The sequence below is a fragment of the Trachypithecus francoisi genome, unplaced genomic scaffold (assembly GCF_009764315.1).
Source record: "Trachypithecus francoisi isolate TF-2019V2 unplaced genomic scaffold, Tfra_2.0 Lachesis_group1, whole genome shotgun sequence".
Taxonomy (NCBI): Eukaryota; Metazoa; Chordata; class Mammalia; order Primates; family Cercopithecidae; genus Trachypithecus; species Trachypithecus francoisi.
The window spans coordinates 144,387,902-144,400,988 of record NW_022681454.1 but is presented as its reverse complement, the minus strand read 5'-3'; the positions used below and the strand labels follow the sequence as shown (position 1 = coordinate 144,400,988).

The 13,087-nt window shown below is 39.1% G+C and overlaps 1 protein-coding gene across 5 annotated transcripts in view; it reads left to right on the top strand.

Moving 5' to 3' along the window:
• The window catches only part of PRMT9 (protein arginine methyltransferase 9), a 55,090-nt gene that overhangs the window by 23,485 nt on the left and 18,518 nt on the right, over window positions 1-13,087 (top strand). For all 5 annotated transcript variants that reach the window (XR_004438168.1, XM_033215435.1, XM_033215436.1 and 2 more), the window contains 3 exons: window positions 6,547-6,739; window positions 9,066-9,249; window positions 12,229-12,943. Coding sequence is in view for 4 of the 5 variants with exons in the window: in XM_033215435.1 (XP_033071326.1) it covers window positions 6,547-6,739; window positions 9,066-9,249; window positions 12,229-12,943 (1,092 nt within the window). In the remaining variant the exon portion in view is untranslated. The remainder of the gene's footprint in view (window positions 1-6,546; window positions 6,740-9,065; window positions 9,250-12,228; window positions 12,944-13,087) is intronic.

The following is a 13,087-nucleotide window of genomic DNA, read 5'->3' as shown; positions in this document are numbered from 1 at the left end:
GTTCTATGTAAGTAAATGTATGTGTATGTAAATTTAATTTTGTTTAAAAGCTCAGTAAATATATTTGCTTTTCCTTTGTGAGCCTTTTCATGTAATAGATTTCGTTCATGACTTTAAAAAATCAACTTCTTGGTGTGGTAGTTATTGGAGTTTAGAATTTTTGGATTGCTTCCACTTTTCTGCTTTTAAGAAGTAAGATAAACATCTTTGCACTTATGTCTTTGTGGATTTGTTTCTATTATTTTCTTAGGATAAATTCCTTAATAAGGAATTACTGAGTGAAAGAATATGTACAGTTTTCAGGCTGTAGGGATGCCTTACTGTATTGCCCACCAGAAAAGCTAGGTTGTGTCTTGCTGAGATTTCTTGCTGTAACATGACTGGACTCCTTCCCTCATTAGTTCCTCTTTAGGAGACCACTAATATTGTTTGCCTAAGCAAAGTAGAAATTAAATGGCTGGTATCTACATTTTGCAAAAGAATAACTTCATTATTGACTCATTTATTTAGCAAATGAGTGCCTGACTACAGTAGAAGTGCTATAGGAGCTTTTGTAAAAGTAAAAAGGGTGTACAGTTTGGTTGAGTAGGTGTAGGTCTGGATGAATGAGGCCAATATCTTTTTTTTTTTTTTAAACAAAGTTCAGCAGTATGGGTTGAGGACTATGAAGAAAAGTGTTGACAAAATATATGTGAGTGCTACTGTTTTAACTGGTGGAAACATTTAGAAATCATTTTTATAAAAATTGCCATTTGGCACCTAATTAGCTGAATTTAATGCTCATCTCAATAAACAAATGTTTAAGAATATCCAAGAAAAATATCCAAGAAAACTTGCCTTATTAGGTATAATAACCTAGAAATAAAAAACAGTAATGTATTGATGCAGAAAGACAAATACATCAGTGGAGCACAATAAAGAATCTAGATACAGACCTTTGAATTTATATGGATTTAGTATATGATACAGGTGTGATATTTCAGATCAGTGGGGAAGGGATAAACTATTCAGGAAATGGAAATGGTGTGCTTCATTTGGGGAAAAAAGTTAGATCCCTGCTTTTAATTCTGGGTGAGTTAAACAGCTTTTAATTCTGGGTGAGTTAAACATCTGAATGTCAAAAAATCTATTTGATGGAGACCTTCCAAAGCAAAACACAGAGTAGGGCCCAGAAGCCACAAAACACTGACACATGTGACCACATTTTTGTTTTTTTATTATTTATTTATTTATTTATTGAGATGGAGTCTTGCTCTGTTGCCCAGGCTGGAGTGCAGTGGCATAGTCTCCGCTCACTGCAATCTCCGCCTCCTGGTTTCACGCCATTCTCCTGCCTCAGCCTCCCAAGTAGCTGGGACTACAGGCACGTGCCACCATGCCCGGCTAATTTTTTTGTATTTTTAGGAGAGACCGGGTTTCACTGTGTTAGCCAGGATGGTCTTGATCTCCTGACCTTGTGACCCGCCCGCCTTGGCCTCCCAAAGTGCTGGGATTACAGGTGTGAGCCACCGCGTCCAGCCTAATGTGACCACAGTTTCAAACCATTGAAAAAAATCTCTCTGGTGAAGGATACTATAAAGTTAAAAGACAAGTGACAGACTGAGATGAATATTTGCGACTTTTACAACAAAGCACGATATAATTGTCAATTAATCAGAGAAAGGGAAATTAAAACCAATGGGTAACATTTTCTAACTACTTACGTTAGCACATTAAAGTTGTTTGATATCTTATTTTCTCATAGGTTTAGGGAAAATTTATACACTGTTGGTGCAACATTTTAGTAGCTTGATTTAGCATTTTCTTTTTTTTTTTTTTTTTTTTTTTTGAGGCGGAGTCTCGCTCTGTCGCCCGGACTGGAGTGCAGTGGCCAGATCTCAGCTCACTGCAAGCTCCGCCTCCTGGGTTTCCGCCATTCTCCTGCCTCAGCCTCCCAAGTAGCTGGGACTACAGGCGCCCGCCACCTCGCCCGGCTAGTTTTTGTATTTTTAGTAGAGACGGGGTTTCACCGTATTAGCCAGGATGGTCTCGATCTCCTGACCTCGTGATCCGCCCGTCTCGGCCTCCCAAAGTGCTGGGATTACAGGCTTGAGCCACCGCGCCCGGCCTGATTTAGCATTTTCTAGCAACACTAAAGATGTTTGTAGTCCTTGATCTAGCATTTCCGTGTCTGGGAATCTATCCCGATAAATACTCATACATGTGTGCAGTGATGTGTGTACAAGGATATTCACTGTAATATTGTAATTGGAAAAATAAAAGCAAACAAATTATCTGAATGTTTATATTAATAAGAAAGTATTTCAATAATTATGATGTAACAGTCACCTAATACAGTATTATGCAAAAAAATGGTTAAGGTACATGTATAGACAGGAAAGAAGTTTATGGTATACTGTTAAGTGAGAAAGACAAGGCATAATCTTAGGAGCAGTGAGCATACCTAGAACCCAGATCTTGGTTTTTAAATACCATTTCTCACCAGAAGGAACTATATAGCTTCTTGGAGCAATGGCTGATTCTAGTATTGGGGCGGAATAGATTCAAGATGATTCTGGGGCATCTTGTATTAGAAAGTGAGGAAGTGCTCAAAAAGGGATTTGGTGGGGGAAGGGGGAGCAAAAGGACACAGCAGCATGCTTGAAGACGCTCCCAGTGGCCAAATCTGGGACAATTTAATCACCAAAATAAATTAAAACCCACTGAATAAGAATCCATGAATTTCTATGTATCTTAAGCAGATTAATAAATACATAAATGGGGATAAAAGTACAGCTCGTCCTTACTGTCAATGCCGGTTAATATTATAGAAAAAAATGAGGCAGAATTACTTTTTTGGAGGCAAGAATCATGAATAGATACTAAATCAATGGAGGGAAATCTGATGAGGATCAGGGCATTTATATAGTTTCAAAGTATCTCTCAAATTATTGCAAAAGGGAAGATTGTAACTATATAGGGCTGAAGCCACACAGCATCTTTTTTGTTGTTGTTGTTTTTTTTGAGACCGAGTTTCACTCTTGTTGCCCAAGCTGGAGTGCGGTGGCGCGACCTTGGCTCACTGCAACTTCCACCTCCCAGGTTCAAGTCATTTTCCTGCCTCAGCCTCCCGAGTAGCTGGGATTACAGGTGTGGCCACCACCATGCCCGGCTGATTTTTTTGTATTTCTTTTAGTAGAGAGGAGTTTCATCATGTTGGCCAGGCTGGTCTCGAATTCCCAACCTCAGGTGATCCACTTGCCTTGGCCTCCCAAAATGCTGGGATTACAGGCGTGAGCCACCGTGCCCGGCCTGTTTTTTTTTTTTTTTTTTTTAATCAAATTAAATTTTACTTTAAGTTCTGGGATACATGTGCAGAACGTGCAGGTTTGTTACATAGGTATATATGTGCCATGGTGATTTGCTGCACCTGTCAACCCATCATCTAGGTTTTAAGCCCCGCATGCATTAGGTATTTGTCCTAATGCTCTCCTTCCCCTTGCCCCTATTCCCCTGGCAGGCCCATGTGACCACACATCATCTTCACCAGGTGATTAAAGCTAACATCAACAGCAAGATTCCTCCAGATTCGGTGCTTTAAGGATGCATTGCTTATATAGTACCACATCCAAAATGTGCAACCTGCAATCTAATTGTGAGAAAAACCTCAGACAAACCCAAGTTGGGACCATTCTGTAAAACAATTGGCCTCCCTTCTTAAAAAATGTCAGTGACATGAGAGACAAAGCAAAGATGAAGAACTGTTTCAGATGAAAGGAGATTAAAGAGACAGGACAGCTAAATTGAAACTGTGAACTGTATTGGGAAAAAAACTATATATATATATATATATATATATATATAGAGAGAGAGAGAGAGAGAGAGAGAGAGAGAGAGAGAGAGAGAGATGGGATCTTGCTGTGTTGCCCTGGTTGGAGTGCAGTGGCTCAATCATAGCTCACTGCAGTCTTGACCTCCCAAGCTCAAGTGATCCTCTCACTTCAGCCTCCTGAGGAGCTGCAACCACAGGTGTGCACCACCATGTCTGGTTAATTTTTTAAAGTTTTTATAGAGACAGGGTCTTGCTGTGTTGCCCATGCTGGTCTTGAACTCCTGGACTCAAGGGATCCTTCTGCCTTGGCCTCCTAAAGTGCTTGGATTACAGGCATGAGCCACTGTGCCCTGCCTGCATTATTGATTTTTGATTCAGTTGACAAATACAGAATATGAACTGTAGGTTAGATAATACTGAATTTGATTGCTGTGATTAAGAGAATATTCTCATTTTTAATAAAGATACACTGAAGTATCTTTTGAGAAATAAACAGGCATGATGAATACAACCGACTCACAAATGGTACAGAATGTTTCAGTAACGTACAAATAGAGTGTTATACACAAATATTAAAAAAAGGTACGGAAGGATACACATTAAACTATTAACAGTGAAGAAATGAGAGGACAAGTACTGTGAAGGTGGACTTTTTACCATATTGCTTGAAGTTTTGACAATATATATTCACGTAGTTTATATTACATTAGAAAGAAATTGTCTGGCCGGGCCCAGTGGCTCACGCCTGTAATACCAGCACTTCGGGAGGCCAAGGTGGGCAGATTGCATGAGCTCAGGAGTTTGAGACCAGCCTGGGAAACATGGCGAAACCCTGTCCCTATAAAAAACACAAAAATTAGCCGGGCATGGTGGCATGCACCTCAGGAAGTGGAGGTAGGAGAATTGCTTGAGCATGGTAGGTGGAGGTTGCAGTGAGCCAGGATCACACTTTTGTACTCCAGCCTGGGTGACAGCGTAAGATCTTGTCTCACACACAAAAAAATTGTCACATATTTTTTGTTTCAACTTGTGACTTTTAATTTTGAGTTATTAAAATCATTAGTTCCATTTGCTGATTCATCTTTTGAGAGTGTAATAAAATAATCTGTAAAAGTAGATTATTTGAACTTTTGAAATGTTATAAAGGCAAATTCTCTAAAAAAAAAAAATGCCATTGAGTTGAGTTGAGGTGAGATGACGTTGGAGTATTTTCCTTTTAAAAATGTTGTTTAAATTTTTATAAAGTGTTTTTTCATTGTAAATTGTCTTTTTTCTTTTTTTGTTTTTTGAGACAGGGTCTTGCCCTATTGCCCAGGCTGGAGTGCAGTGATGTGATCATAGCTCATTGCAGCCTTGAACTCCGAGGCTCAAGTGATCCTCCTGCCTCAACCTCCCAAGTAACTAGGACTCTAGGCACACACCACCATACCTGGCTATTTTATTTTATTCTATCTTATTTTATCTAGAAGAATATTGCTATGTTGTCCATGCTGGTCTCTTAACTCCTGGGCTCAAGTGATCTCCCACCTTGGCCTCCCAAAGTGCTGGGATTACAGGCGTAAGCCACCATGCGTGGTCCAATGTAAATTTTTATTGACATCAAACATTTTTATAGCAAGTGTGCGAGCCATAAGTTTATGATTTGATGAATTTTCATGAAGTTGATAGACCTGGGTAATCAGTGCTGAGATCAAGGACCAGAATATTACCGCTATATAATACAAAGTGCGCAGGAAGAAACCCCTTCTCTTTACCAGCACCCCACTCTCCCTAGAGCACCTACTATGCAGACTTCTAACGCCATAGATTAGTGTTGCTTGTTTTGAATTCTATACAAATAGAACCATACAGTGTGATTTGTTTTTATGTGCCTAGCTTCTTTTGTGTTTAGTTTGTTTATTCTCATTGCTGAATCATACTCCATTATATGACTATACTAGATTTGTCTGTTATACTACTGATAGATGTTTGGGTTATATCAGTTTTCTTGGCTATCAGAAGCAGTGTAGCTATAAACATTCTTGAACATTCATTCTTTTGGTGATAATATGTATTAATTTCTGTTGACTATATTCTCAGAAGTAGAAATGCCAAACACTGTGAAACGGTTCCTACATTAAGAATGAATCTGAATAGGTATGTTCAGCTCGAGTTGGCACTACAAAGTAGTCTTCCAAAGTAATCTTACTAATTTGATACTCCAATGGTGTATGAGACTGTATCCTTACCATACTTGGTATTGACTACTTGTTTTTTTCCATTCCGTCAGATGTGTAGTATGCATTGTGATTTTAACTCCATTTCCAGGGTGGCTGTTGAAGCCGAGCACCTTTTCATGTTCTCATTGGCCATTTGGATATGTTCTTTCATGCAGTGTCTGAGTCTTTTGCCCATTTTTGTTTTTTATTAATATGCAGGAATTTAAAAATATATTTTGGATATGAGCCCTTTATGGAATATAGTTATTACAAATATCTTCTCTCAGTGGCTTGCCTTTTACTTTCTTACAGGGTTTTTTTTTTTTTTAATGAGTAGATATTCTTAATTTTATTATAGACCTATTTATAGTTGTTTTCCTTTATAGTTAGTGGTTGTATATGTGTGTGTATGTAGTTATGCTTAAGAAATCTTTGCTCATGAGGTTTTATTTCATTTCTGGACTCAATATTGGATATGTTACTTGATTCTAAAAAAAATCCATCTTCCTCCCCCTCCCCTATTTTGTGTCTCTCCAGAGTGGGTATTAAGGACATTGCTGGTATCCATTTGCCAGCAAATGTGAAATTTCAGAGTCCGGCTTATTCTTCTGTAGATGCTGAAGAAACAGTTGAACCTTATACAACTGAGAAGATGAGTCGAGTTCCTGGAGGATATTTGGCTTTGACAGAGTGCTTTGAAATTATGACAGTAGATTTCAACAACCTTCAGGTGAAAAAAAATTCAGTTACTATTTTCAAGCATTAAATTTCATGCATTGTTTAAAATAATATATAGGACAGTCTTATTTTATGAGTTTGCATGAAGATTCCACTTATTGTATGTAAAGAAAATGATTAAAGGGTAATTAGAATTTCTTCCTGAAATTATTTGCTTGCTTGCTTTCCTTGCTTTCTTTTCTTTTCTTTTCTTTCTTTTTTTCTTTGACAGTGTCTTGCTGTCACCCAGGCTAGAGTGCCACTGTGCCCAGCCCACTTATTTAAACACAAAGAAAACCCCCCCTAAGATTGTTGGGAATGTATAGGGTGCCAGGTGCTTTCACTTGTGTTATTAGGCAGCTCTTATGACATACTGCCATACAATTATAATTATCCTTGTGTTATGCAGATGAGGAAATTGTTGCTTACATTAAATAATTTCCACCCAAATTATTCAGCATGTGAATACAGGGGCAGGAATTCTAACCTAGGTCTTTCTGACTTTTCTCTGTATCATGCTGCCATTTCAAATTAACAAAATGAACAATAATCCAAATCTCTAGGTTGTATGTATATTATGGTGACCAGCCTTCATGGTTTGCCCAGGACTGAAGAGGGTTCTGAGACTTGAGACTTTCTGTTTTGAAACCAAGATAATCCTAGGAAAAGCAAGAGAAGCTGATCACCCTAGTGTGTATGTGTGTGTGTTGGTGAATGGTGTGAGGATGTTCTGTATAAAGAAAGTGCCCAGCTGGGCACAGTGGCTCACGCCTGTAATCCCAGCACTTTGGGAAGCTGAGGCGGGTGGATTACCTGAGGTCAGAAGTTCAGGACCAGCCTAGCCAACATGGTGAAACCCTGTCTCTACTAAAAAAATACAAAAAAATTAGCTGGGTGTGGTGACGGGTGCCTGTAAACCCAACTATTCGGGAGGCTGAGACAGGAGAATTGCTTGAACCTGGGAGGCGGAGATTGCCTGAGCCAAGATCACGCCATTGCACTCCAGCCTGAGCAACAAGAGCAAAACTCCATCTCAAAAAAAAAAAAAAAAAAAAGTGCCGAAATAAATTGGAAAGGTTACATAGAGTTCTCTGAAGGTCTTTAATAAGTAAGGTTCAATGTTCAAGGACATAAATGTTATAAGTGAAACCTGTTTGGAGATAGAAGACTTTGTTGGGGGGTAATTTTAGCCTAAATTTTTTTTTTTTTTTTTTTTTTTGAGACAGAGTTTCACTCTTATTGCCTACGCTGGAATGCAATGGTATGATCTTGGCTCACTGCAGCCTCCACTTTTCGGGTTCAAGCAATTCTCTTGCCTGAGCCTCCCTAGTAGCTGGGATTACAGGCACCCACCACCATGAGTAGCTAATTTTTGTATTTTTAGTAGAGATAGGGTTTCACCATGTTGGCCAGGTTGGTCTCGAACTCTTGACCTCAATGATCCACCCCCCCCCGCCTCGGCCTCCCAAAGTGCTGGGATTACAGGCATGAGCCACCATGCCCAGCTAGCCTAAGATTTTTATAATTTAATAGAAGCTTTCCTTTATTATTTGTTACCACATTGTTCTTGAGGTTATCTGGAACTAATTTAACAATTCGGCCTTGCTTACTGAGGCTGAGCTTTCTGAGCTTCAAGAGCATTCCTTACCTGTTATGACTTTCAGTAGCAAGTAACACGTTTGTAGCTGCCAGTTATCATTTTATTATTTTAAGGCTTTTTAAAATTTTAATTTTTCTTAGCCACACACACAAATCTTATTAAGGTTTTAGTTTCAAAAGTCATGCATGTCTGCTTAATACTTTCAAGCAATACAGGATAGAAAGGAAAAAGTCCTAGTATTTTTCTTCCTTTTTAAAATCTCAACCCTTCTTTCCCCAGGTCACTCGTTAGAAGTGCGTCTTTCCAGACCTACTTTTCTGTACATACACACACACACTCCCTCTCTCTCTCTCTCACTCTCTCTTACACATTCTTTTTCTCTCCCTACTCCCTCTCTCTCTCTACCCCCTTCCATCCCCCTCTGTTTTCTAAACAAAACAGTCTCCACTGCTTTGTTACTTAACCTTTTTCATTCAACAATATATTATGGACTTCTTCTTTCCATATCAGCAATATATATCTGCTTCATTCTTTTTAATAATAGCTACATGGTATTCCAATAAAGTAGGTCAGAGCTTCCCAACCATTGTGCCTTACATGGTTATAGGTGTGCCAGTGTACTGAATTTCTCAGGGAGCTGGACAGGACTAAGAACTCCAGAGATGGAAAATGGTAAGATATTGAGGCATGTATATATGAAATACATAAAACCCTTTCATTCCTTTTACATTTTTCTCAGGAATTAAAAAGTCTTGCAACTAAAAAGCCTGATAAGATTGGTATTCCTGTTACTAAAGAAGGCATACTAGATGCTATTATGGTTTGGTTTGTGCTCCAGCTTGATGATGAACATAGTTTATCCACAAGTCCTAGTGAGGAAACATGTTGGGAACAGGCTGTCTACCCTGTACAGGACCTTACAGGTAGGTCTTGTCAATTTTTTTTTTTTTTTAAACCCTTTGCTTTAATCTTCTAAGTATTCGAGTCAGTGGCAAAAAAAAAAAAAAAAATACTTTCGATATGAAGTTTTCAGTCAAGGGAGGTTGGTTAAATCTTTCAGAACTTCATGTTTTTTTTTTTTCAAAAGAAATTTGAAATAGGTAATATTTGTGGTTAAGAGAGACAAACACAACTCTGTTGCATAGCACTTGGAAAACCTATCATTATTTCTTCAGCTCTGATTTTTCTAGTTATCAGTAGATGAAAGAAGTCCTGCTCCATTATTTCATGGGAAGTATTGGAAAAGTACTGCTTTTAGTGCAGGAGTTCTTACTCCTTAGAGAAGCTGATGACCTCTCTGGAGCCCTGGGTCATAAAAATGTACACATTCATACAAGCACAAAGTTTTTCAGTTTTAGAGAGTTCATGGATCTGTGAACTTCCCTAGGGAAGTTCTGTATTAAAGATTTTTTTTTGGTATGGAAATTGTTTTTACAGTTATTCGATGGGTTTAATGTGAGTTTAAAGTAGTTGAATTATATAGAAACACTACCCTTTTTAGGCTGAGTATGGTGGCTGACACCTGTATTCCTAGTACTTTGGGAGGCCCTGGTGGGAGGATTGCTTGAGGCCAGGAGTTTAAACCAGCCTAGGCAACATAGCGAGACCTCACTTCTTTTTGTCTTTTTTTGAGATGGAGTCTCACTCTGTCACCCAGGCTGGAGTGCAGTGGAGCAATCTCAGTTCACTGCAACCTCTGCCTCTTGGGTTCAAGCGATTCTCCTGCCTCAGCCTCTTGAGTAGCTGGGACTAAAGGTGCATGCCACCATGCCCAGCTAATTTTTTGTATTTTTAGTAGAGATGGGGTTTTGCTGTGTTAGCCAGGATGATCTTGATCTCCTGACCTCTTGATCCGCCCACTTCGGCCTCCCAAAGTGCTGGGATTACAGGTGTGAGCCACCGTGCCCAGCTGCAAGACCTCGTTTCTACAAAATGAAAAAAATTAACTGGGGATGGTGGCAAGTGCTTGTAGTTCCAACTACTTGGGGCACTGAGGAAGAAGGCTCCCTTGAGTCCAGGAGGTTGAGACTGCAGTGAGCCAAGATTGTAACACTGCATTCCAGCCTGGGCAACAGAGGGAGATCTTGACACACACACAGACACACACACACACACACACACACACACACACAGAGAGAGAGAAAGAAACTCTACCCTTCTTAAACTGGAAGTTAATACATCTATTTCTGTTTAGTTTCTTAATCAAGGGATCTAATTTGGCAAGGTCATAAAAGCCTGGAATCAGTATATTGTTGTGGCTAGTATGTTGTTTTTGGAGTCAGTTAGGTAGATCTGGATTCAGTTCTTGGCTCTGCTACTTACTGAATCCCTCCTAGCCATCCTTGCCACTTGTTTCTCAGAGCTTATGTTGTATGATATATAAAAATGGGATGATACCATTTATCTTGCAGCACTGTTTTAGGGATTCTTAGAGATGGTAGGTATAAAATGCCTACCACAGTGACTGGCACTCAGTGAATGATATTTTTTACTTGTGTTTGTTCTAACTCTCTTTTACCTGTAGTAACTTAGACAGATGTCTTTTGTTTTTTAATCCTTCTTAGAGAAAGGACATTTATATGTTTAAGCATAAGAATAGCAATTTATGGCTGGGCTCAGTGGCTCATACCTGTAATCCCAGCACTTTGGGATCCTCCTGCCGAGGTAGGAGGATTGCTGGAGTTCAGGAGTTTGAGACCAGCCTGGTCTCTTCTAAAAATTTTTAAAAATTCAGGTATGGTGGTGAGCGCCTGTAGTTCCAGCGACTCTGGAGGCTGAGGTGGGAGGATAGCTTGAGCCCTAAGATTGAGGCCACAGTGATCATACCACTACATTCCAGCCTAGGCCACAAAGCAAGACACTGTCTCCAAAAAACCCAAAAAAGTGTAACAATTGGTATTTTCAACTAGTTCCAGGGCTAATGAGAAGGAATTGCGATTATACATTTATACATTTACATTTTAAAATTTTACCACATGTAGGCCAGGCGCAGTGGCTCATGCCTGTAATCCCAACACATTGGAAGGCTGAGGCAAGAGGATCACTTGAGCCCAGCAGTTCAAGACCAGCCTGGGTAAAACAGCAAGACCTCACCTCTATTTAAAAAAAAAAAAATAGCTGGGCCTGGTGGCATGCATCTGTAGTCGCAGCTACTTGGGAGGCTGAGGCAGGAGAATCGCTTGAGCCCAGGAGTTGGAGGCTGCAGGGGGCCTTGTTACACCACTCCCAGCCTGGGTGACAGAGTGAGACCTTGTCTCAAAAAGACAAAACAAAACAAATGGAAGTTTTCCCACATATGAAAGGAGTATGATATGGTCTTTATTGTAGAACTTGGTTCTTCTTTATACTTTGAAGTTCCTAGACATGCAAGAATGTCTAAAATGCTTACAGTTAACAAATATAACTGATATAATTCTGTTGAATGTTACCTTGTTCTTTTGGAAATTTCTCTTAGAGAAAAGAATGTCCCTTTAAGCTAAAGTGAGGTTTGATATTTATCCCTGAATTTTATCTTTGTTGTTATTAGCCTTCATTACCAAAGATGATAGAGTCCCCTGCAGTACTCCACCAACACCCCAATTTGGGGATATGGGGAGACCTAGTGATGGCAGTAAAAACATTATCATACTGATAGTCTCAGGGTCAATAATGGAGCTCTCAAATGTCTCCATTATACTACTGGTTGAGTCTTCAAATTTCAGTTTTTCCCTAAGTAAATCTGGTAGGGTTTTCCTGTTTTTTTTTTTTTTTTTTTTTTTTGTATATTAAATGATTATTTGTAATCCTTTCTATAGTGATTTAAAGAATGGGGGGTTAGATGGAGGATGGAGATGTTTATGTGATCCTCTGTCTTATAAGCACTCCATATATATATATATTTTCTTTCTTACTATTTAATGAAGACTACTGGATAAAGCCTGGAGACCATGTGATGATGGAAGTGTCTTGTCAAGACTGTTACTTAAGAATCCAGAGTATTAGTGTCTTGGATTTGGAATGTCAAATGGATGTTGCAAGAAGTTTTACCCAGAATAAAGACTTGTTGTCGTTAGGAAATGAGGCTGAACTTTGTAGTGCCCTTGCTAACCTTCAGACCAGTAAACCAGATGCTGTAGAGCAGACATGTGTATTGGAGTCTACAGAAATTGCTTTGCTTAACAACATCCCATATCATGAAGGCTTTAAAATGGCAATGAGCAAAGTTTTGTCTTCACTGACTCCAGAGAAACTGTATCAGACCATGGATACTCACTGTCAGAATGAGATGAGCTCTGGAACTGGACAGAGTAATACTGTACAGAACATCCTTGAACCTTTCTACGTGTTAGATGTGTCTGAAGGCTTCTCTATTCTGCCTCTTATTGCTGGCACACTTGGGCAGGTTAAACCATACAGTTCTGTGGAGAAAGACCAGCATCGTATTGCTCTGGACCTCATATCTGAAGCCAATCACTTTCCTAAAGAAACACTTGAGTTTTGGCTGAGACATGTGGAGGATGAATCTGCTATGTTACAAAGGCCAAAATCAGACAAGTTATGGAGCATAATTATATTGGATGTCATTGAGCCATCTGGGCTCATTCAGCAGGAAATAATGGAAAAAGCTGCAATATCCAGGTAAAACACAACATAATAACTTTTGGGTTTTTTTTTTTTTTTTTTTTGAGCTCAGATTTTATGTAAATTCCTTAAGTTCTTTAATGGCATAACTGTAAAAATAAGTCAAGATCATTGTATGCTCATCAAGCATTACTTTTCAGG